Source organism: Sarcophilus harrisii, chromosome 2, assembly GCF_902635505.1.
Source record: "Sarcophilus harrisii chromosome 2, mSarHar1.11, whole genome shotgun sequence".
Taxonomy (NCBI): domain Eukaryota; kingdom Metazoa; phylum Chordata; class Mammalia; order Dasyuromorphia; family Dasyuridae; genus Sarcophilus; species Sarcophilus harrisii.
The window spans coordinates 270,365,652-270,392,370 of record NC_045427.1 but is presented as its reverse complement, the minus strand read 5'-3'; the positions used below and the strand labels follow the sequence as shown (position 1 = coordinate 270,392,370).

Sequence of the window (26,719 nt, the reverse complement as noted above, 5' to 3'; positions counted from 1 at the left end):
CATGGTGTGCCCTCATCAGAGAAGGTACTGTGCTCTGGTTGCAGAGCAGAATTTAAATAGTTGAGAAGAATTGTAAGATGTGCAAAGTTAGAGAATCCACCCCAAATGTTCATAGGAAGTATTTGTGCTTGACCTATGGCAGAGCATCCCACACTTTTATTGTTCTGATCAGCCACTACACTAACAACTTTAAGATAGTGATATCATTTTGGTCTTCTTTGAGAATGAAGGACAACAACTAACCAACTATTTAGATGGACAGGTTCTAAGAAAGCATATTCAAAGCCTATGAATGTTGGTAACAAGACAAAATGGGAAGAAAAATGAACTTTGAGGCAAGGGAACTGAGTTTAATCCTGTCTCAGACATCTGTATGATGCTTGACAAATTACTTAACCTCTCTATGCCTCTGTTTTCTCAGCTGCAAAATGGAGATAAAAATAGCATTTATCTCACAGGGTTGTGGTGAGGATTAAATGAATCAACACATATCAAGTATTTTGCAAATCTTTAAATGCTACATAAATGCTATTTACTTTAAAAAAAAAAAAAAAGGCTGTGTGATTCTTGTCAATTGACTTCTCTGAATCTTGGTTTCCTTATGCAAAATACATGTGATAATATTTATACTGGCTACCCTAGAAATATTGGCTGATTTTTATTATTATAATTTCACATTGGGTTGGAAGGGAGAAATAGACCAAGTCACAGTTTTATAGCTCCAATTCCTCTGTGGTCAAAGATTCACTTATTCAGGGGTGAGATGGCAGCAGTAAAGTAGTTATTGTCTGAGGAAGCTGAGGAGGGGCAGTCTAAGCAGAGAGGACAACTTCCAACTGTAAAATGCTTAAGCAGGTTGGACCAGAAAATCTTGTCAAGTCTCTTCTATCTCATAAGTAGAACTCAAATTATGGCTAACAAAATGGAGATCAAGGCAGTTTAATGATTTATCTGAACTATGATCATATAAAAAAAACCCAGTTAGAGCTCTGGATCTTAAGTCCTAGGACTCCTAGGAGTCCTAGTCCTAGGAGAACTAGGGAGACCTAGTTCACACTGGCCTCAGACATTGACTTGACTATGGATCTGGGATAGAACACTTAGCTACTGTTCACAAAATGCAGATACTAATGGCATCCAACTCATAGGATTGTTGTGAGTATTTAAGAAAGTCATACTTGTAAAAAATGCTAGCAAAGAGTGAAGCAATAGAAGTAAGAAGTATGTAAATGCTTATTTCCTATCCCTTCTCTGAAGGGACATTACATTTATATACACAAAACCGTATTTTAGGGTTAGTATGCATAGGGGAAATAAATATGCATATCTAGGCAGAGGATTGTGGAGTATCAACAGATGAGAGAGTAGAAGAAAAAGAAGTAGGACTTTCTTTAAACAACATTTCAATTAGGGATTAGCTGGAGTAGCAAGGTTGCTATAAATAATAGTTGAAAGAAGTGAAGATGAGAACATGCATTCATAGATCTGGAAGGATCATTAGTGAACATTTATTCCAACATCCATCGTTAAAGATAGTCTGAAACCTGGAAAGTTCAAATGACTTACTGAGTCACACAACTCTTTGTTTGAACTTAAATCCAAGTCTCCTGAATCCTAATCTGGTGTGCTACTTCAGGACAAGCAAACAACAAAATAAATGGGCAACAGAAATTAAATATAGGTAAATAAGATATAAAGATGTGTATATGTAAACATATTCACATATATACATACAGGTATATATATGTAAATATAAAGATATAAATATAAACCAGGAATAAAACTATAAAGTTAGATATTTATAATATGTGGTTATTCACAATTTTAGAGCATGTAGAGAACTGGTTGGACATCTTCATCTTACTTCCATTTACATGGGGGAAAACTTCATGGACAAATGGAATTTCAGGTTGTTATAAAGAGAGATTAATGGAAGAATCTTTACCTTTTTATTTATTTTTCTATATTTATAAATATCTATTTATAATTAGTATGGTTGTTTTTTATTCATTTCAGTCGTGTCTACTGATTTTGATCCCATTTGGGGGTTTTCTTGGCAAAGATACTAGAGTGATTTTCCATTTCCTTTTCCAACTTATTTTACAGATGATGAAATTAAGGCAAACAGGTGAAGTTACTTGCTCAGGGTCACACAGGTAGAAAAAGTTTGAGGTCAGATTTGAACTCATTTCTTCCTGACCCTAAGCCTGGCTCAATCTGCTGCACTATTTAGCTGTTCAACAGCTGCTTAGTGAAATGCAAAACTCCATACAGAGCCTTGTAGTGAGATATGGAAAAGTTTTAAAGAACAGATATGATATTGTTAAATCCAATAAAGAAAAAATAAAAGAGAATTCTTAAGAAAGTGGAAGAAAATTTAGGCACCTGATGTTAGAACTAGGAAGATCAAAGAGCAGAAGATAGAAATTATAATCTAACCTAGATTTAGGATTGTACTATAATTATAAAAGGCAGAAACAAATTTTTGTGAGAATTGAAAGGGAAAACTAAATTTACATTAGCATACATTTTCTCCTTTTTCATTTTTTTAAAGATGAAGTCACTTTAATATGAAACAATTATTTTAGTATGTAAATACATGCTTTGGGCATTAATCATTTCCACATAAATAATAGCATCATTTTGATTTTGTATTTTTTTTGGTCAGGAGCTGTGATTGTCTCCACTCCACAAGACATCGCATTGATGGATGCTCATAAGGGAGCTGAGATGTTTCGCAAAGTCCATGTTCCTGTAAGCATTTACAAAAATTTATTATTTCATTATTACTAAAACTAAATTTTATCTAATTGGGGAAGTAGATGACTTTTTGAAGGACTTGAATGTAATGAATAGAAAAAAGACATTCTTTACTCTGAAGTGGCTTACTATATAATGAGGGAAGACAACACAAAATTGGAAAGTTGCAAAGGGCAAGGGAAAGTGTACCCAGTGTAGGTGCAAGATGAAGTACAGAAGGACATGGCCAAATGGAAGATAAAGAGAACACTGGCCTGGGTGCCCTTCCTAAATGGAAGCTTTTACCTTCTACCTTCTCCAATCAGAGAGAAGGAGGGACTTCCAGAGGTACTTGCTCCTAAATACTAATAACATCAGGGAAACTTAGAACCTAATGAGGTGTGAGTGCTATGATTGATATGATATTGAATGATGGTTCTTGTTGGCATGATGCTATACAGAAGACTTCATTTCAGTATTTAGATTTTCTTTGCTGAAAAATACTGTCCTGGTTTTAACTTGGTACTGTGCAAGAAAGCAGTGTGGAGATGAAATTAGCAAGTATTGAGATTTGTGGACTAAAACAGAATGGCTAATGATGAAACAGGAGAATAAAAAAGGACTTTTCCCCCTTTGCTTTCTACGACATGTTTTGACTCTTGATCAAACAGACAAAATGACTATATTAACGAAATTTTATTAAGTTAGTGCTCATCTTTATTCTTTAACATATACTAACAAATACTAACAAAACATATATGTTTTATAGTCATCTCCCCCTCTCTATATTTATTACATCATGGTCTGTGCATATAGGTTTGATATTGTTTTTTGAAGTTTCATTATTTATTATTATATATTATTATTTATTGAACCCTGTTTAATCTAAGGAATTAAGTATTACAGATGAGAAATCTGTGATATGCAGTTGATTTTTTCAGTCAGATACATTTAATCTGAGTTTAGATCAAGGTCTCAGAACCTTAAATTTATTCAACTTCATAGACATAAATATGTTTACACACATTTGTATATATACACACAGACATAAGTGTGTATATCTAAGTATATATACATATACATATACTCACATATATACGTGCATATATACACACTTTTATATATTTATATATTTGTCCTTAGTGGACAAAACACATATCAGAAAGAAAATCAGAGATGCCATGCAGACCCTATCTAGTTTTTCTTCTTCTAGTCTTTTAGAATTCTGGTAAGACTGGGTGCTTCCTCTGACACTAGCTTCTTGTATTTCCATCTGATTTGAATGTGGGGGAATCTGGCCCTTTTACATGCCTTCACCCTATATAATCTGTTATTTTTTTTCAGAATCAAATACACCAGAGCTAAATCTTTCTCTCTTTTTGTCTCCCTGTCCTTCCCCATTCCCAGCTCTCTCTCTCTCTCTCTCTCTCTCTCTCTCTCTCTCTCTCTCTCTCTCTCTCCCTTCCTCCCTCCCTTCCTGTGTCTCTGTGTGTGTCTTTCTCTGTGTCTGTCTTGCTTTCTCTTTGTCTCTCTGTCTCTGTTTCTCTCTGTCTCTCATTCCTCTACTCCTGAGGAGGTGGTTCAAGAGTCACTTTTGCCCTTCTTTACCTTTCTTCTTATCCCCATTTTCACTTCTCATGGTTTTTTGGCTTTCTCGTGATTTCCTTCTCTTTCTTCCCCCCTATATTCGACATAGTAATTCTGGCCTCCAGGGGGAACCATAACTTAAACATTTACTGAAAAGTTTTATCTTACTATATACCAATCAATCATTCAACAAGTACTTATTAAGTTCTTACTATATGGCAGGCACTTTGCTCCACTTCATGAATTAGAATTAGATTAGGAATAATAATTCATATTTATAGAGGGTTTTACATTTTGCAGAGTTCTTTACATACGTTTGATCATGAACATCTCTGTGAGGTTAGTGATACAAATATTACCCCCATTTTACCAGTGAGAAAACAAATGCACAGAAAGGTTGTGTCATCTTAACAGTGAAAGAATTAATAAGACAAAACAGAAATTTTCACGCAAGTTTTCTGATTTCAAATGTGGTTTTGCTTGCACTTTTACTTTTCACTGCCATGTCCAAAGATAGCCATTGACCAATACTGCTTTGTGTGTACTTATTTGAAGAGAAACAAGAGTTTGACAAAAAAAAAACCCCAACCCTGAAAATGTTTTGAACAAGAATGGCTTCTAAAACTCAATTTACCTAGGATTCCATCTCTTGACAAGACTCTGAGTATTTACTTCCATAAAGTAGAGAGAATCAGGGCTTCAGAATTATGTGGAAATGCTTTACCAAGGTCAGAAGGTGAGGGAAAAAGCTATCACATTTTCTCGTCATCACAATCCAGAATAAGGTAACGCAGACTCATAATCCTTTTCCAGTGGTTCAAGAAAAAAGAAAATTTCAAACCCCAAAACAGGAGCCCTTGACAAAGATAGTCTTTCCATGTTGGAGAAACCATTTTTCTCCATCTTGAAAAAAACAGAAAGAAATACATTATTCTTGGTTGATGTTACACAGGTTCTCTCCTTAGGCTAGATTTCTTCTAATACTTTTTTTTTTAACCTGGTCCTTAGATCAGATGGAAAAAATCCTATGGGTCCTCTGTAATTATCCATCATAAGCCAAAGGTCAGGATATAGGCTCTCCCCCAACATGTTGTTTGATTCAGTAGTACAAAGGTGAAGTCAAGAGACTTTTAAAGATGTTGAGCACAGATCCCTAATATAATTTATCTTTAGACGAAGCTGCTTGCCAGCCCCAGAGGGCAGAAATAGGAGCATTTTATATTTGATGGACAAAGATAGGTACAATTTATAGCCTTTATGTAAAAACCTATCTTCTTTGGCAAGTGTAGCTATGGGGCAAGTTGTAAAGTGAGAGAAATGCCTGTTTTTCCTGTTTAAGTGTCAAGTCTTATGACAGGCTTTGTGGTAGTGCTGCCTGCATCTTACCTCTAACTTAAGCTAATAGAGCCAATAGAAGACACTTGTGAGACATAAAAAAAAAAAAAAAATCCCCTTGTTTCTAGGACTTTCAACTTCAGCTCAACTCAACAAATATTTGTCCAGTTCCTGCTATTTGAAATCAATGTCAATCAAAAAAGATAAATTAAATGTGCAGTAAGAGCCAGGTACCATACTAGATGCTAAGGATAAAAAGACAAAAGAGAAAATGTCCTTATCTGTGAGAGGAAAAAATGCTGCGCTAGTTTGGTTAAAAAAAAAAAAAAAAGAAAGTGAAGATGGATAACTGAATTTTTGTTTGCGTACTAGACATATTTTTGTTCTGTTAATTTGAAATCAGAATTAATAGTACAAATAGGTTTGTTGTATTGTTAGATCCTCAGAATTTAGCCATAATTCTTCTGTAAATAGGACGCTTCAACACATGAACTATAACACAAACAGATGTAGCACTCAAATGGGGAAACTGATATCTTTGGGGATTTTATAATCCTTAAGGGGCAAAATATTTAGGGAACTTACTATACCCCATTTGATTCCTAGTAGACCTTTTAAAGATTATCATAGGGAGGGGCCTAGAATATAAAATTGTCTTAATTTAATATATAGGGTTTTGGAGGATTCTATAGAGAAAAACACATGGAAAAGATGGGAATTGCTATTTAAAATACTTTGTTGTAGTTCTTTTTTTTTTTTTTTTTTTTTTTTTTGCATGGAGGAGGACTGAGTTTGTCGCTTTATTAATTGTTGTATTATGACTCACTCCATCTTTTTTATCGTCTCTATCTCTGCAGTTGTTTTCCTTTATTTCTGGAAAGCCACCTTATACTAAGGATGGTTGGGATTTTAGCACCTTGATATTATGAGTTCTTTTTCCTGGCATCCCTGAGAGGGTGGATATGATTAATTAATAATTCATTATCATCAGTTTGCAAAATCACACAAGAAAAAGAGGGGTAAGGTGGCTGAGAGAAGGGTAGCATATGAAGGGAAAAAAAGATGAAAATTGCACAGACCATGAAGGATATTCAACCAAGCCTCATTCCGACTATTGAATGAGTGAGTTAGTCAAGATTTAAATGCTTCCTATATGCAAAGCATGGGGATACAAAAGTTGAGAAATCCCTGCCCTTAAGAAGTTCACATTCTAATGATGGTGACAGCACGAACAGGAGGTTTCAGCTGCAAGTCAGTTAGAAAGGCCCTGTCATCTTTAAAGTGCTATAGGAATCTAGATGATAATGCATCATCTTTTATTATTATTATTATTATACCTTTTTATTTACAAGATATATGCATGGGTGATTTTTCAGCATTGACACTTGCAAAACCAACTTTCCCCCTCCTTCCCCCCATCCCTCCCCCAGGTGGAAGGTTGACCAATACATGTTAAATATGTTAAAGTATAAGTTAAATACAATATAACAGTTGTCCAAACAGTTATTTTGCTGTACAAAAAGAATCGGAGTTTGAAATAGTGTACAATTAGCCTGTGAAGGAAATCAAAAATGCAGGCAGACAAAAATATAGGGATTGGGAATTCTATGTAGTGGTTCATAGTCATCTCCCAGAGTTCTTTCGCTGGGTGTAGCTGGTTCAGTTCATTACTGCTCTATTGGAACTGATTTGGTTCATCTCATTGTTGAAGAGGAATGCATCATCTTTAATGTCATTCCCATTGATTAAAAAAGAACAACAAGAACAAACCGTTATCAATTTTTGATGTTGAAATAGTGCCAAGGACTTTGGTGGGAACTTTATTTTTTCTCCAGGTCTTCAGTTGCAGTGGCTACTGAGGAAGGAGATATGGAAAGCACCTGCCTTTTCTAGAAGATAGATACCTGGTACCAGTCACCTCCTGTTTCTCTCTGTGAGTCCTATCCTACTTCAGCTAGGCTGGTTTTCCTGCCCTGGAGGTGACACTTGGTACTTGAATTTGTTGTTGATGGCAGATTCTTTTGTGTTGTCATAGTAAAGATGCTTATTTGAGAATCTGGCTTGTAATCCAGTCCAATTCCCTAATATCAAGCTTTCTGTAGATATAAAATAAGTCCTCTGCACATGTACAAGATATGCATTCCTATCAGACCATTACATATCATCTCAGGACTTTCTGATATTATTGGCCTTAGCTTGCCCAAGGCTTTTCTATTTGTTCTAAGGAGTCATGAATCCTTATCTATAAGCCTTGGTATTAATCTAATTCAATCAGTATTTAGAGAGACTTGTGTCTAACTTATAATACAGAGAAAGTATGACATACAATTTTCAAGCAAAGAAAGTATGATGGATAATTTTAAAGCACGAACAATGTTCTGGACATTTGTAAGAGAAACAGAAATGAATGAGACATAGTCCCTACCCTCCAGGAGCTTATGATTCATTTGGGAAAAATGAAACATAAGTCTAGATAAATTTAATACAGTATATGATGTGATAATTCATCCAACAAATATTAAGAATTAACTGTGGAAAGCACCATAGTGCTGTGGCAAGAATGCAAGATTTATAAACAGACACCTTGGAATGGAGATCTGGTTCTGCCACTTATTATTTATATGACTTTGGTCAATTATTTAATCTCTCTGGGCCTCGGTTTTCTCATCCATAAAAATAAAAAAAGATTATACTAGATGACCTCTAAGGTCCCTTTCATTTTTAAAAAAATCATTATTTTCATATCCACATTTTCCCCTCCACACCTCTACTAATGACAACTGAGAAAGAAAGAAAAATAAACTCCCTGTGTCAAACATGAAGTCACTTGAAACAAATCCTTGCATTAGACAAGTCAAGTACACACACATGTGTATACATATATGTGGATTATGTTTCACTCTGTAATCTGAGTCTGTTACCTCTCTATCAGAAAACTCAAGACGAAATATGTTACCCACCTCCTTTGATTATCAATTGGAGAATGATTCTTATTCTTATAAATTCGAATCAGTTCCCTATATGAGTTATCTACATATATTTATGTATACTGATTCAATAATTCAGTAGAGCAATTTGGAACTATTTCCAAGGACTATAAAAATCATGCATACTCTTTGACTAAGTAATACCATGACTAGTACTGTATTCCAAAGAGATAAAAAACAAAAGGGAAAAGGACCTATATGTACAAAAATATCTAGAGCAGCTTTTAGTGGTGACAAAGATTTGAAATTGAGTTGAAATCCATCAATTGAGGAATGGCTGAACAAGTTGTATTATATGATTGTCATAGAATACTTTTATACTATAAGAAAGGATGATCAGGATGCTCTCTGAAAAACCTGGACATAGACACAAACTGATACCAAGTGAAATGAACAGAACCAGAAGAATATTGTATACTGAAATAGCAATATTGTATGGTGCTCAACTGTGTTTTATAGCCAATCTCAGCAATGTAACGATCCAAGACAATTCTGAAGGGCTTATGATGAAAAATACTATCCATCTACAGAGAATTATCTGATAAGAACCTGATGGCAAATTGCAACATACTTTTTCTTTACTTTTTATATTTTCTTGGGGTTTTTTTGTATGTTTCTTTTACAACTTGACTAACACGGAGATACGTTTGAACTACCTTCTTTGTGGAGTGGGAAAAGGAGTGTAGGGAAGAAAGAATTTGGAACTCAAAATTTTTTTTTGAAAAATGTTAAAAAGTGTTTTATATGTAATTGGATAAAAATAAAATATTAAATAAAAAAAGAAAATGAAACTTTTATCAGAGAAACTACTGCTGAGATTTCCCCCCCATTTATATGTTTCATTTCTAATTTCATTCATGCATTCATTCATTCATTTATTTTTGCTGAGGTGATTGGGATTAAGTGACTTGCCCAGGGTTACACATATAGGAAGTGTTAAGTGTCTTAAGACCAGATTTGAACCTCTTGACTTGAGAGCTGATACTCTTTATCCACTATGCCACCTAGCTGCTCCTCTTTTCTAAATTTAGCTAGATTAGTTTTGTTTGTATAACAACTCTAATTTTATGTAATCAAAACTATTAATTTTACCTTCTGTGATCTTTTCTATACCTTGTTTGGTCAAAAACTCTTCCTTTATCTGCAGATCTGATTAATGACTTCTTCTACTTTCCTAATTTGTTTATGATATCACCCTTTTAAGTCCATTCCACTTCTAAATTTATGACACTAGGATTCTGTGAGCAAGGAACTGTGATAGGCCCTGAGGATATATAGAGAAAAGGATGAACAATCTCTGTTCTCAAGGAGCTTGCCTTTATTTAATTAAGGTGATAGTGCTACTAAAGAAGTACAAACTAATATGGAAATAGGCTTTACAAAGGGGATGGAATTTGAGTTGGATACTGAAAAATGGTTAGAATTTTGACATATAGAAATGGAGGTGAAGGGGCAGAGCCAAGATGGCAGAGTTAGAGGAAGCACTCAGCTGAGTTCTCCCAATATTTCCGTCTAAACAATTTAAAAATAATGCCTCAAATTGAAATCTGGAATAGTAAAGCCAACAAAATGTCAGGATAAGACATTCATCTATGCCAAGACAACTTAGGAGGTTAAAAGAAGAAATTTGTGCTGTGAATATGGAACCTGGCCTGAAGTTCACATGGATGCAATACCACTGTTGGGACTAGTTAGTGACAGAAGCAGCAGTAACTTTCAAAGCTTTTAAGCCAGAGAAGAGACCTGGCAACTAGTTAGAAAGAGATTACAGAGATCTCTGTGCTAGCATTGATTGCAGGCAGACATATTAGTCAAATCCATTGCCTGTAACCACTTCTGAGTTCAAGGGCAGATAGGAATACTTTCAATTAAAAGGGAATGGGAACCCTGAGAAATAGTATTACTCTCAGTGATACATAAGGGATTCAATTAGATTAAACTTTTCTGCATGGGAAGGTGATACATGCAGTTTCTAAGAACTTTATCATTATTAGGGCAGTGTAAGACTCCCTATAGATAGATAGTTTTAAGTGATTACTCTTTTGTAGTTGATAAGATGGCATACTTAGAGAATTCTATAGAATCAAATAAGAAAAAAACTGGCTGAAACAATGAACAGCTTTAGCAGATTTGTAGAACATAAAATAAACCTACATAATTCTTTAGTGTTTCTGTATATTACCAATAAAACCCAGGGGGAAGAGATAGAAGGAGAAATTCCATTTGAAATAACCATAGACAATATAAAGTACTTGGGTGTCTACCTGTCAAGATAAAACTAGACAAGATAAACACAATTACAAAATACTTTATGCAAAAACAAATTTAAGCACCTGGAGAAATATTAATTGCTCAAGGGTAGACTAAACTAATTTAATAAAAATGACAAATCTTAAGTTAATTTACTTATTCAGTGCCATGCCAATTAAACTTTAAAAGAATTATTCTATAGAGCTAGAAAAAAATGACAAAATTCACAAAATTCATCTGAAAGAACAAAAGATACAGAATATCAAGGAAACTAATGTAAAAAAATGAAGAGAATAAATGAAAAAATAGGAAGGAAGGAGGCCTAAAATATCAGATTTCAAACTGTATCACAAAGTAATTATCAAGAAAGGAATCTGAGGGCAGTTAAGATGGTGCAGTGAATAGAATACCAGCTCTGAAATCAGGAGGACCTAAGTTCAAACCTGGTCCCAGACATTTAACACGTCCTAGCTGTGTGACCCTAGGCAAGTCACTTAATCCCAGTTGTGTCTCAACCAAAAGAAAAAAAAAAAAAAGGCATCTGGTATTAACTAAGAAACAAAATGGTAAATCCATGGAATAGGTTAGATATATAATACACAGTAGTAAATGACTGTAGTAATCTAGTATTTGGTAAACTTAACGAGCCAAGCTTTTGGGGTAAGATTTGAACATTTGGGGTAAGGATTTGAACAAAAATATTTGGAGAAACTGGAAAGTAGCTTGGCAGAAATTAGGCACAGAGCAACATCTTATACCATATATTGATATAATTAGATGAAATGGATAAATTTTGTAATCATAAAGGGTGATATCATAAGTGTATTAGGGAATCATGGAAAAATGTCTCTTCAGATATATGGACGAGGGAAGAGCTTATGACAGAACAAGAGGTACAGGGCATCACAGGAAGTAAAATGGATAATTTTGATTACATGAAATTAAAAAGGGTTTGTACAAATAAGATTTAATGCAGCTAAAATTAGCAGGAAAATAGAAAACTGGAGGGAAGGATTTATAGAAAGTTTCTCTGAAAAAGGCCTCATTTCTCAAATATATTGGGAACTGAGTCAAATTTATAAAAGTAAAAGCCATTCCCCAGTTGATAAATGATTAAAAGATATGAGCAAGTAGTTTTTAGAAGAAGAAATTAAAGCTATCAATGGTCACATGAGAAAATGCTCTATGTCACTAATAATTAGAGAAATGTAAATTAAAACAACTTGAGATAACCAGCTCACATCTATCAGTTTGGCTAACAAGACAGAAAAAGAAAATGACAAATGCTGAAGAGGATATGGAAAAACTGGGACATTATTGCACTTATAAACTAATCTATTCATTCTGGAGAACTATACCTAAAGGACTATAAAACTAAGTCTATATACTGAAGAAATAAAAGAAAAGCCAAAATGTCCTGTTTCTACAAAATCTTTATAGCAACTCTTTGTGTCAGCAAAGAATTGGAAATCAAAGGGATTCTCAACAACGGGGGAATGACAGAAAAAGTCATGGTATATAATTTATGATGAAATACTGTTTCATGAGCAGGATGGTTTCCAAACAACCTGAGAATACTTAATATGAACTCATACAGAGTAAAATAAGGAGAACCAGGAAAACACAGCAATAGCATTATTGTAAGGACTATGTACTGTGAAAGTCTTAGTTACTCTGACAAAGAAAATGATCCAAGACAGTTCCAAATTACCCATGATAAAAAATGCTATCCCTATCCACTGAGAAAACTGATGAATGCTGAGTATAGATTGAAGTTTACTTTTTATACTTTTCATATTTTTTTTCTCATTTTCTTTTTTGTATGCATGTTTTCTTTCGCAACATGAGTAATATAAATTATGTTTTGCATGATTTAACATATATAATCATATTGCTAATCTTCTCAATGGGAGAGAATTTGAAACTAAAAAAATTTTAAAATGAATATTAAAATTATTTATATAATATTGGGAAATTATTGAGAAATAAAAACATTTAAAAGAAATAGTAGTGAAGAGTATTCTGGGAACAAAAACAATATGAGCAAAGAAAAGTACTCAATTAGGAAATCTCAGGGCATATTTTGGGAATAGAGAATAGTCTAATCTGACTGGAGTAAGTGTGGCATATAAGGGAGTATAAGTGATAAAGCTGAAAAAGTAGAATCATAGAATCATGGGAAGAACTTTAGAGACCATTTAGTTCAACTCCATGGTTTTACAGATGAAGAAACTGAGGCCCAGGGAGATTAAGTGACTTGCTAAAATCAGAAAGGTAGCAAATATCAGAGCATAGCTTCAAATCCATGTTATCTCACTCCAGTTAGCATCTGTTTTCTTGTACCATGCTGCCTTAGAGACAGATTATGAACACTCTTGAATGCCATAATGCAAAATAATAAAATTATTGCCTAAGTATCCTCAACAGTTTCTACATATGTAAATTATAAGGAAGCAGATTGAAGCTCAGTATGAAGAGCAATGTTCTGAGAAACACTATTCAAAGATGGAAGGGCTCCTTTTATGAGGTTCCATGTCATAGGAACCATTTAGTTTAAGGTTAGATGTGGCTTAGCCAAGGTGACTTTAGTTCTAGAGCTGGAATTCAGATCTAACTCTTTAATTTTAAATCTGGTGATATTTCCATTGGGTTTGAATCATATCTATTGCTTTCTGAGCATTCTGAGATTCATTTTCCTACTCTATAAAATAACTAAATTATATCTAAACTCCCTTCTATCCTTTAAATTCTAAGACCTGTGGTATCACTTGAGCTTCACAACAGATAAGATAAGTCAGGAATTATTATTTCTATTTTAAAGAAGAAATTAAGGGTTAAAAGTTAGATGACAAAGCTAATAAGTAGCAGAACTAGATTTGAACTTTGTTCTCATTCCTTAATTCTAATGCTCTGTGTTAAATTATTTTGAAGAACTTCCTAATTCTTAAGATTCTGAATCTAACTAATGGTTAAATATTTTGAAATTAGAAAGTTCTTTATAAATACAAAATAAAGCTGTTATGATTTGTTTATGTCACCTAATTTGTAAGATTTTCCTACATTTTAAAGACTTGCTCTTTTCTTCCCCCTTTTAAAAGAGGTATTAGTTACTATGGAAACAATAATGTTATTAGGATTCATTGCTATGTGCAGAGTTTAGTGTTATCTACAAGTCAGTATAAATTTAATTTAAATGATTGCTTAATGTTCAGGACAGAGCAGCTTTATTTGGGCAAATGATTGAGACAAAGAAGTGAAGAATTATTGATTTTTTTTTCAGTCCTTATCTTAGAAGTTTAATCCCTAACAAAGCTTTAATCATTCTACTTAAAAGTAGTTGATAAATAAAATATTCTATAGAAAAAGTCATCTTTAATTTTTCATCCTTAAATACTGTATATTTTAGATTCATTATTTATTACCTTTTTATTTACCTTATTACCTTTTATTATATACATATATACACAGGGCAGACCTGAGGCATAATTGTGAAGGGGTTTATTTGTTTATTTTTTCTCTCATAAATTTATTTGTTTTTAATACACATTGATTTATGAATCATGTTAGGAGAGAAAAATCAGAGCAAAATGGAAAAAACCATGGGAGAGATTAAAAAAACAACAGAAAAAAGAAACGAATATAGTATGTGTTGATTTACATTCAATCTCCTTAGTTCTTTTTCTGGATGGAGGTGGCATTTTCTGTTCAAAGTCTATTGGGATTGCCATGAATCACTGAACCAGTGAGAAGAACCAAATCTTTCATAGTTGATCATTACACATTCTTGCTGTTATTATGTACAATGTATTCCTGGTTCTGCTTGTTTCACTCAGTATCAGTTCATGCAAATCTTTCCAGGTCTTTTAAATTCAATTTGTTTGTCCTTTTTTATAGAACAATAATATTCCATTTCCTTCATATATCACAACTTGTTCAATCATTCCCCAATTGATGGGCATCTACTTATTTTCCAGTTCTTTGCTACTACAAAAAAAAGCTGCTATAAACATTTTTGCCCATGTGGGTAGAGTATGCCCTTTGGGCATAGTTCCAAATTGTTCTCCAGAATGGTTGGATCATTTCACAACTCCACCAAGAGAGCATTAGTGTCCCAGTTTTTCCACATCTTCTCCAACATTTATAATTATCTTTTCTTGCCATCTTGGCCAATCTGAGAGTTGTGAGGTAGTACCTTAGAGTTGTTTTAATTTGCTCTTCTTTATTCAATAGTAATTTAGAGTATTTTTTCATATAACTAGAGATGGCTTTAATTTAGTCATCTGAAAATTGTCTGTTCATATCCTTTGACCTTTTATCATTTGGGGAATGACTTGTATTCTTATAAATTTGACATATAAATTCATTATATATTTTAGAAATGAGACCTTTATCAGAAACAGAAAAATCTGTAAAGATTTTTTTTCCCCAGCTTGTTTCTGCTGGTTTTGTTTGGGCAAAACCTTTTTAATTTAATGTTAATCAAAGTTGTTCATTTTGCCTTTCATAATGTTCTCTAGTTCTTCTTTGGTAGGGGTTAATTTAGAGGACTATTTTAGTTCCTTAGTGTTTCTGTGGCTCAAGCCAATAAGGGTGCTGCTGCCCTGTCACCTTTCTACCATCACTGAAAACGTAATACTTCTTGAGTTGTAAAGCTTGTGCTATCACCTTTTAATCACACAGATAAGGTAGGTCAGCAATTATTATTTCCATTTTAAAGAAGAAAAAAAAAGTTAAAATTTAAATGGCAGCCAAAACTGAATTTGAACCTTGTTCTTCTGACACTCATCTAGTGCTCTTTGTTATCTTGGGAAACCTTCTGATCCTTAAGATTCTATGAATCTAACTAATGATTCTTCCTCCTCACTGAGCCATATATGGTGATTATCTCAAAGCAACAAATATTTATTCATCCATTCAGCAAAATTTTAAGAGTTCTAGAGGAAGGCTTTCTGCTGACTGGGTATCTTTGGAAGTTCTGTAGGAGTCCACAAGCAAGAATCATAATGACATTGTTACAGAATGAGAAGGCATGGATATGTTGTGATTTGTACAAATGTACCCACTTTGAAAAGGCAGCTAAATGGAGAAGGAGATAGAACATTATCTTTTTGACTTTAGGTCTGGTCTTAGGCACTTCCTAACTGTGTGACCGTGGGCAAGTCTCAACCCTGTTTACCTCAGTTTCTTCATCAGTAAATAGTCTGGAGAAGGAAATGGCAAATGACTCTAGTACCTTTGCCAAAAAAAGAAAAACAACCTAAAAAGACAGAGTCTGACATGACTGAAATGGCTAAGCAACAACAAACCTGCATTGTCAATGAGATTGATGAGAGTCAGTTGTCATGGTGGAAGAAGGGGTGAACTTAGGAATGAGAAAGACTTGGGTTCAAATCCACTTTGAATATTAGTTGTATGACCCTGGGCCATTTATTTATTTAACTTCTCTCTATTTTGGTTTCCTCATTTGTAAAATGGAGCATCTGTAAAAATAAAAGCACCCACTTCACATGGTTGTTGTGAAGATTAAAGGATGTAAAGAATGTTAAGTACTTTGTAAAGCTTGATGGACTTTATAGATGCTAGCTGCTATTATTATTATGAGATCACAGAGTTATATTTATAGAACGAGTCATTTTCCTACATTTTTAATAGCTTGAATATGTTCTACAACCTCTTGTTCATTGAGATTTTTTTCCTAACAATAAAGGTGCAAGATTCCCCCAATGCCTGAATTATTCTTTTGTAGCAAATTAGATACCTTTGGGCATTTCATTAATTCTTTCAGGCTACCAAGCATTTACGATAGTGCACTGAAATAGATAAATTATTAACATACAGGATCTCAACTTACAAACCTAAGTGATTGAATAAAAAAAAATTGTCTCAATAAGGGATGAAATATTTTTACATTTAAATAAAAGGTTTCTAGAGATTTGGAATTGTTCCATTATTTACAGAAAGCAAACTTTTCTCATGAGATCATGAAATTATTAAGTAGAGATCTTCAGAAGTCCTTTAGGCTAACCCAGCTATTCTCAAAGTGTGATTCACAGACCCTTGGGAATCCCTGTGATTCTTTTAGGGTATTCATGAGGTCAAAACTTTTTATAATAGTAAATACTAAATTATTTATATTTCTAACATAAATATCAATAGATAAAATGGCTGACATTTAATAATAATGACTGACATTTATAGAATGTTTTGTTTGCCAAACACTTTACAGATTTGTTTCTCATAACTCTGGGAGGTAGGTGTTATTATTATCTCCCTTATATAGTTGAGGAAACTGAGGCAAGTAGAGGTTAAGTCACTTTCCTGGGGTCACAAATCCAGTAAATATCTGAGGTCTTATTTGAATTAACATCTTTCTGGCTCTGGACCCCTTTTGAGATAAACATGTTTGAGTACTGATGGTCTGTCCCTTTATCTCCTGAGTGAATAAGTTTTGCTTAAACATTTCTTGAGATTCAGAATGGGAAAAGGTATCAGATCATTCTGACATCTTTATTACAGATGAGGCTCAAAGAGGTGACACAAATAACAGAACTAGCTGATTAAATCGCAGGTCATCTCACCCAGGAAACCTGTGCTCTTCCCATTGACCCACACTGCCCTCTTCCCCCTTACCCCAGTTCCATTCACACAGATTTAGCATATTGCCAAATCTCATAAGGGACAAATATTCCATTTTCATTTCTTGGCTGCTCCCCCTATCTTTTAACAATATTCAAGTCTAGGAAGGTCTTTTTTTTTTTTTTTTAATAATTTTTTATTGACAGAGCCCATGCCTGGGTAATTTGTTTTTTTTTTTTTTTTTAACAACATTATCCCTTGCACTCACTTCTGTTCTGACTTTTCCCCTCCCTCTCTTCACCCCCTCCCCCAGATGGCAAGCAGTCCTATACAAGTTAAATATGTCACAGTGTATCTTAGATACAATATATGTGTGCAGAACCGAAGAGTTCTCTTGTTGGACAGGAAGAATTGGATTCGGCAGGTAAAAGTAACCTGGGAAGAAAGACAAAAATGCAAGCAGTTTACATTCATTTCCCAGTGTTCTTTCTTTGGGTGTAGCTGCTTCTGTCCATCCTTGATCAATTGAAACTGAGTTAGATCTCTTTGTCAAAGAAATCCACTTCCATCAGAATACATCCTCATACAGTATCGTTGTTGAGGTATATAATGATCTCCTGATTCTGCTCATTTCACTTAGCATCAGTTCATGTAAGTCTCTCCAAGCCTCTCTGTATTCATTCACCCTGTTGGTCATTTCTTACAGAACAGTAATATTCCATAACATTCATATACCACAATTTACCCAACCATTCTCTAGTTGATGGGCATCCACTCAGTTTCCAGCTTCTAGCCACTACAAACAGGGCTGCCACAAACATTTTAGCACATACAGGTCCCTTTCCCTTCTTTAGTATCTCTTTGGGGTATAAGCCCAATAGAAACACTGCTGGATCAAAGGGTATGCACAGTTTGATAACTTTTTGGGCATAGTTCCAAATTGCTCTCCAGAATGGCTGGACATGTTCACAATTCCACCAACAATGTATCAGTGTCCCTGTTTTCCCACATCCCCTCCAACATTCTGCATTATCTTTCCCTGTCATTCTAGCCAATCAGACAGGTGTGTAGTGGTATCTCAGAGTTGTCTTAATTTGCATTTCTCTGATTAATAATGACTTGGAGCATATTTTCATATGGCTAGAAATAGTTTCAATTTCTTCATCTGAGAATTGTCTGTTCGTGTCCTTTGACCATTTATCAATTGGAGAATGGCTTGATTTCTTATAAATTAGAGTCAATTCTCTATATATTTTGGAAATGAGACCTTTATCAGAACCTTTGACTGTAAAAATGTTTTCCCAGTTTATTGTTTCCCTTCTAATCTTGTCTGCATTAGTTTTGTTTGTACAAAAACTTTTCAATTTGATATAATCAAAATTTTCTATTATGTAGTCAACAGGGATCTCTAGTTCTTCTTTGGTCATAAATTTAGGAAGGTCTTTCTTATGTTTGTCTAAGTCTTCATTTAAGTCTCTTTCTGCCCTTTTCTTCATGGGAACATCTGTTCACAATCTTGTTTGTGACTTTGCTTTCTGTACTTGAAGACAGCAATACTCATCTTTGATCTTGAAGATCTTTTATTGTTACTGTTAATTCTCTTCTAAAGGATAAATTTTAATAAAGTTCCCCTAAAAGGACAAGGTTTGTTGTTGCCACCTTAACAAAATGCTACATTGTATTAAGGCTGCTCACATTTGCTACACTTTTGGGATGTGGCAGATAGATGATAAAAGGGCAAGATTTGCAAATAAATTTGAGTACATGGTTTGAAGTGGGGCAGAATAACAGTAAGAGAAACTAACTCCAATCTACCTCAGAGGGTCACTTTTCACTTTCTGTCCCTCTTCCCTTTCCCTAAAAACCAGATTCATCATGCTGACCAGCTGGCTCATCAGTGTCCCAGGCTCTAGCAGTGGGAAGGCAAGGTACAAGGCTGAGAACTTGGAGATGGGATCCAGCCAAGCACTAGAGAGAGAGAGGGTGGTAGGTAGGTGCCCTGGAGGACCAGAAGAGGTAGATGAGGATGGGAACTGGTTCCAGATATTCCAATGGAGAGTGGATAGATTTGAGGGTGGGAAATTATTCTAGTTTCTTTGCATCGAATCCTGACAAAAGTACTGCAGCCTTTGACAAGACTTGGCAAGACTTGGAGGCATATAACTTGACAAACAGACAGAAATAAGAGTGATCAAAACATCACAATTTACAAGAGGCAATTACTTCTTTTTCTTTCAGGTTTCTTGCTAAGCCTTTATTGCTATATATGCTTTTTATTGCCTTCTGAGAACCTGATTGTGATCTTTTTAGCAGTTCCTTTAGAACAAATTTATAAAAATATTTTTAGTGGTTCCATGTGTTTAATATTTCTTCACTCATGATGAGGATAATGCTTTCTTAAAATAGCTGACAAAGTTTCTAAAATATTTTACATATGTTATCTCATGTGATCTTCATCTTCCTTGTGAGGAAGCTGCTTACATTTCCCCCATTTTGTAAATGAGCAAAACCGAGGCCCATTTAAGTGAGGTTAAGTGACTTGACCAATGTACTCAGGTCTTTCTGAATTCAAGTCCATTCCCCTTTCCACTTTGGCATGCTTCTTAGTTCCTGGTAATGTTTGGCTGTTTATAAAACAAAATCCATCTTCAATATATGTAGATTCAGCCCAATATAATGGAAAAAGTATTAGCCTACAAGTCAGGGGACCTGTCCTGGTCTAGGCTTTGCAAGTCAGTATTTTATATGTCTCTATACAGGTGATTTAAGACCTTTGAACTTTAGATTTCTCTCCAACAAAATAGGGATAATGATATTAGGTTCTCCCAAAAGCAATTTTGGGAAGAGATAATAATAAGAATGAATAAGGAGAATAAGAAGAACAAAAGTCTTTGTAAAATGGTTTGAAACATTGCATCAAGGGTGGGTGGGGTGATCCTTGTAATGAAGAAGAAGCAAGAGGTCTTATGTAGACAAGAGGACTTTGGTGACTGGTATAAACAGCAAAGGAGGCAGAGATGAAGGATCACTCTAAAAATCTGAGCTGGGGCGATTAGGGGAATGCGTTCCATTGACAAACATAAGGAAGACTGGGAAGAAAGGTAGTTTTAGTCATCAAGAATCCCCTGCCCTTCCTCTTCTTTCCTGTCTCATTCTAATCAGTTGGCAGGTCTTATCAGTTTTATCTCTTTAATAGCTTTTGTCTCTCAAATCTCACTCAAACCACTTTTTATCCCTTCTTCCCCATACTGTTGCAATAACCTCCTAACTGCTCCTTCCTGCTCTCTCTAATCTGCCCAACACACAATTCCTAAATAATTGTCCATGCATTTTGAATCATCATGTCACTTCAAAGCTCAAAAAATCTTTAATGGCTTCCTACTGCTTGCATAGTAAAGTCTAAATTCCTGATCTTGAGGAGTTGAACCTAGATTCAGAACCTCCCATAATCTAGCTTCAACTTCATTTTCCAGTGTTATTTTCTACTGTTCTTTTTTATGTACTAGATATTCTAGCCAAACTAAACTATGTTCTATTTCTTATTCTCATTCTGTCCATCATGTCAACCTCTCCCCCTTCCCAACCAGGTCTGAAATGGAATTTTTTCTTTATTCCATCTGTGCTTATTGAAAACTTATCCTTTTTCCTTCAAGACCCAATTCAGACTTCCAGGTCACATGAGTAACAAGATGGCAGGTCAGACATTTTCTCTGATCCTCATGACCTCTCAGACCTCTTCAAAATAGAAATTATGTGCCAATTATAAAATTACACGAGTTGTCTCCATGGTCTAGGACACCCAGAAACCAAAAAAGCCTTCGTGAATTGAATTCACTGATCCTGGTGAACTCACTCAGCATCAGTATTCAACATGATATGCAACTAGCAGTGAGGCTGCACACAGGAACCTAATACAGGGCTTACAGTAAAACTACATATTAGACCCTGCCTTATTTTCTGCATTATGGAGATCCTGGCTCCAAGGCTGTAGAAGTCTTTTTTTTTTTTTTTAAAGCAACAAGAGCCAGCATGGCAAGCAATATCTCTTTGAGAACAAAGCCCACAGGTGACAACAGTTACATAGCTCTAAATTGCTGGTGTTGGGCCAGACAAAAACTGGAAACAAAGGGAGCAGGACAGAACACCAGAACAGGATGCTGTAGGGGCAGAGAGAGGAAAGAAGAAGGGAGAATAGGGCATAAGAGACATTCTTCCAAGGAAAAGAGCATGGCATTCAGCTGAGTATAATTCTGACCACTCTGAAGTTAATTGGAGAAAAGACTAGGCTGATACACTTTGTGAATTGATGGAAGCTGAGATGCTTTGAGATCTAGCATCCACCAAAACCATCATCAGAGGGGACAGAGTCAAAAAGTGAATAAGGGGAAAATCAGGAAAAACCAACAGCACAAAAATTACCAATATCTCAGGAAGAAGAAAACAAAAAAATCTTTGTATCAAATTTCTATGGTATTTTGATATCCAAGATATATAAACAATAAGTATATATAGCTATTCCCCAGTAGATAAGTGGTGAAAGGATGGGAACAAGCAGCTCCCAAAAGAATAATTACAAAGTAAAGAGAGAATATAATATTAGAGAACAAAATAGAGGAAATGTCCATCAAAACAAGCCTAAGATTTTACCTCACTTCCTACAAATTGGAAAAAATGACCAGAAATGTCAGTAGTCAATGTTGGAAGGAATGTGGAATGATAGCTACACTAATAATACATTATTGGTGAAACTATGCAATGGTACAGCCATTTTGGAAAGCTATTTGTAATTACACAAATAGATGACTAAAATATCCGTGCTTTTTGTACTGGAGACTCTATTACTAGCTTTATGCCCCAACAAAGCCAAGGATGAGAAGAAAATCCCAATATATACCAAAATATTTATCACATCTTTTTTTGGTGATAGCAAATAATTAGAAACAAAGTAAAAGTACCTTGACGGGATTTGCTAAGTAAGCTGTAGCACATGAATATAATGGAATATTATTCTGCTGTGAGAAATGAAGTATGTGTTAAATAAAGAGAAACATGGAAGTTAAGTAAGCAGTGCCAAGAAAATTATATACAACTACAAAAATGTAAATGAAAAGAATAACAACAAATCAAAAGATCAATGGTAAATATAACAAAACTCTAAAGATTAACCTGGACTTAAATGGAAAGAGATGAGAAGATATCCCCAACCCTCCCATTTCTGTAGGAGGGAGGTCCAAAGATGTTACACAATGCATGTTTTATTCTTTTTTCTACCAGTTGTACTGGTTTTTTTCCTCTTTAAAAAATAACATTTGTTAAATCAGTTCATTCTTTGGGATGACCATGGGGAGGGATAATTAGATAACTCTGATGAATAAGAAATAGAAAAGAGCAACAAAGTTATTAAAATTTTTTTTATCAAGATCTAATTTAGGCACTTCCTCAAATTTTCCTCCTGTTACCCTGTCTTTACCCAATACCTAGGTTAAAGTGATTCTTCTCTTCAAGTTTTCATAGCACCTTACTTGTATCTAAACATTACAATTATATTGTTTCAGATGTATATATAAATATATCTGTATTTTTTTCCTTCATTAGATTTCTAGCTCCATGAGAAAAAAAAAATCTGTTATATATCTTTGTATCCCCATTAGTACTAGCATAATGACTTTTACACAGTAGGTATTTAATGTTTGTTGGATGAATGAATGAGCATCAATTATATTGAAGTCAGAATAGCTACAATGGAATGCATAGTTATAGCTAAATCATTCTTTAAAGCCTTTTAAATTTCTAATGGATTTGAAGTATAGTTCTGTTTCAAAATTCAATAATATATCTCTCCTTGACCATACCCTTGGGCCTTCTAGCTCCAGGCTACTGGTCTCCAGTCTGTCATGTCTCTCTCCTCTCCAGACCACAGCTCCACAGCTGGCAAGGTGATAATTAATACACAGTCCCTACTATGCTACACCACAGCTGAAAAAGCTTCTCTGTTTTCTAGAGGCCGAGAGATTCAATCTCTTCAGTCGACATTTAAAGCCCTGGCTTCAGCCTGAATTTCCAGGCTTAGTGAATGTCAACTTCCTTTGCAGATTCTATGTCTCAGCCAAACTAGCCTTCTTACTGTCCCCTGTCTTTAGTATTCCCTCCTTAGGCTCGAAGCCTTTATAGCCTCTCCTTCATACCTAGAAAGTACACCTTCCTCACTTGCTCCTCTAGAGTTCCCACGGTCATTTCCTTCCTCTCAAATACCATTTCCTATAGGATGCAGATCCCGATCCCACCTGCTGTTGCTAGTGACCATCCCTTTCCTGAAATTACTTTTTATTTATCTGTATTCATAATGTTTTCTCCCCAAAAGAATGTAAGTTCTCAGAGGAGAGGGACCATTTCATTTCTTGACCTTCAATCTCTGGCTTCTGTCACAGGCACTTAATACATTCTTGTTGAACGAATGAATGTATGAAATTGACTCTAGCAAAGTGGGAATTGAATATGAGCAATTGTGGAACTTCAGAGGGAGCTATTCTTTTCTTTCTTTCTTTCTTTCTTTCTTTTTTTAAGGCAATCAGGGTTAAGTGACTTGCCTAGAATCACATAGCTAGTAAGTGTCTGAGTGTAGATTGAAAGAACTCAGATCCTCCTGACTTTGGAGCTGGTGTCTACCATTGCAGCTATGTTTTACTGTCTTTGTCCAGGTTGGCTCATGGTACAGAGTTTTAGGTTTGAGACTGAGAACTTAAGTGTGGTGTTTTTCTTCTTTAAAATATAAGATCGTTCTCTCTGGGAGCAGGTTTCTCGGGGAAGTTTTCTGGAGGCAGCCTTAGTTTCGGTTAAGAGTAATAATCACCCAAATGCAGCCAGGTGCTAAAAGTTCAGATCTTTTATTGTCTCCAATATAGCCCCATTAGTTTTCTTAGAGGCCTCTCTTTCTGCTTGGTTCCAAGAGCTTTTGGAGTTAGTCCTTTGCCTCTGCTCCCTTCAGCCTCCAGCCAGCACAAAGATGGAATGAATCTCTCTTGCCTCCGAGAAAGGGCTTGTGGTCTTCCTCCCAGAATGCTCCTTTCTGACCCCTGGGAATGTTCCCAAGTAACTTCCTTTGACTGGCTCCCTGAAGCTCTATTTATGCTCCTTCTCCAAGACTGGGATTGTGGGATATCTCCCAGCGTGCTCTCTGGCCCTAAGAGCTTCAAGAGAGGTGTGAATTCGAATATCTCATACTAAACCCTGAAATCTCCCAAATGTGTGAACTCCAATGAGTACTTAAATACTTCTTGCTTATAGGGGCTCTCTAAAGGTGTGAACACAAGCATTGTTTCTGTCAGTTGTACTTAGTACTTTGTTTCAAATTCTGGCCCATAACATCTCCTTGTAAGATCAAATCAATCATACTGAACCATGCTAAATTAGATAATTATTGTCTCTATCAAACTCTAATGATTTAACAGTTTATAAAGATTCCAACACTTAGGTTCACATCCTAGCCCTTGTAGTCCCAGAGAGGAGAGATAGTATCTCTGTCATCTTGTACAAAGTACTAGTGATCTTTTGAGCCTCAATTTCTAAAAATGAGTATCAGATTAAATGACTTCTAAAGTCTCTCCTTGTTCTAAATCTGATCTCATCATCCCAATTTTTCCCCATTATTTTTCTCTCAGGCCTCAAGGCAATTGGCCTGCCTATCTCAATGGTTCTGAAGCCATGATTTCTCTCCTTTCTTGAAGGAACTGTGGAATTAAAGGAAATCTCACCCCTTTGTTCCTCTTTCCACTATCCCTGAAATAAACTCATAGGCTTTTAAAAGGTTTTCTAATGGCTTTTCTTGCTAAAAGCAACGGGAAACAAATTTTTAAAAATCCTTTTATTGCTATCAGTGCTCTCTCCCATTTAATTTCCCCACTTGGATTCTGTAAGGAAAGATTTAGGTTCACAAAGCCATGGTGGATTGAGGATGCTAAAACATTGAGGTGGCATTCTTCCACATTTCAGAGGAATACCTATACTTACTCAAACTCTGGGGTATTTTATCAGCAAAAAAGGAATGGGCATCCAGTGAAGCAATAGAAAATGAGATAAATGGGTTATGCTGCAACCATAACTGGACTAGGGGAGTTACTCAGGGAAAAGCAACCTATAGTCCTCAGGTTATCAATATTGACCTCAAGGACACTCTTGGCAGTCTACTGAAACCAATGGATTCCTTACAAGAATTTTTTAAATGTATAAGATTACAAAGATAGCCAGTTATATTGGGGAGGAAAAAGATTTTTTTCCCTCCCATCCCAGTTAATAACTCTTCTGAAATTTACTCACAGTGTTTGTGGTCTTCAGATCTAGTGTTTATCTTTCCTTTCTCCTGTCCTAATTACTCTTCTTCCTTGCCAACCCAAATACTATCTCAAAAGAGCATTGGACTGGGAATTAGGACATTTTGGATCTAGTTTAGGCTCCATCACTGAAAGGGGAGGGGAGAGGAGGCTTGGACTTGATGGCCTTGAAGCTCACTTTCAGCTATTTATCTGTGATTATATGAATTATTTGTTCACTAACAATCCTTCCTTGGATAGACAGTATAGTACATGATGAAAAAGTAACTTGTATCTGAAAGGAGGGAGAAATGAGGAACAGCAAAGGCTGAAGCAGAGGAGGAAGTGAGGGTGGAAATCCTAACAGGAACAGTTAAGAGGAAAAGTAGTCCCTGAGGATCATTTCTTTTATGGCTATATTAGCCATATAAAATAATGTATTGTCTGCTCTTAGCACAGTGCCAGATCATGAAAAGCAATTAATAAATGTTTGTTGACAGGCTTATTGATGGACAAAAATAGAGATGAAAGAAGAAAGGTTATTTTACTATACTTCCTCACCCTGCCTCTTCTATTTAAATGTTGTAATGTTTTTCTAGTATTTATATAATTTTAACCAGAAAATTATATGAAATATTTGATACCTTGTACTTAAATCATTTCACTATCAAATTTCAGTGTATATAACTCAGAAAATCCCAGAGTATGTGTTAGCCTCACAAATAGCTATTCACCCATAGAAAGAAACAATAATACCCAAAAGGGAGAAAAGTGATGAATCCACTCCAGCTGAGTTAAAGCTTACTGTAATCTGGTGACTTTTTCATTTCTTCTGTTCTCCCCCCCCCCCCCCCCCCCCCCCCCCCCCCCCCCCCCCCCCGCACTGGACTAACTATTGGTGAAATTAAGTTATCAATTGTACAATCCCTTTCAACTCTA

At 35.1% G+C, this 26,719-nt stretch overlaps 1 protein-coding gene across 2 annotated transcripts in view; it reads left to right on the top strand.

Annotated features, from left to right (window-relative positions):
- The window catches only part of NUBPL (nucleotide binding protein like), a 317,209-nt gene that overhangs the window by 241,834 nt on the left and 48,656 nt on the right, over positions 1 to 26,719 (top strand). For both annotated transcript variants that reach the window (XM_031952254.1, XM_031952255.1), the window contains one exon: positions 2,669 to 2,754. In XM_031952254.1, the coding sequence (XP_031808114.1) occupies positions 2,669 to 2,754 (86 nt within the window). The remainder of the gene's footprint in view (positions 1 to 2,668; positions 2,755 to 26,719) is intronic.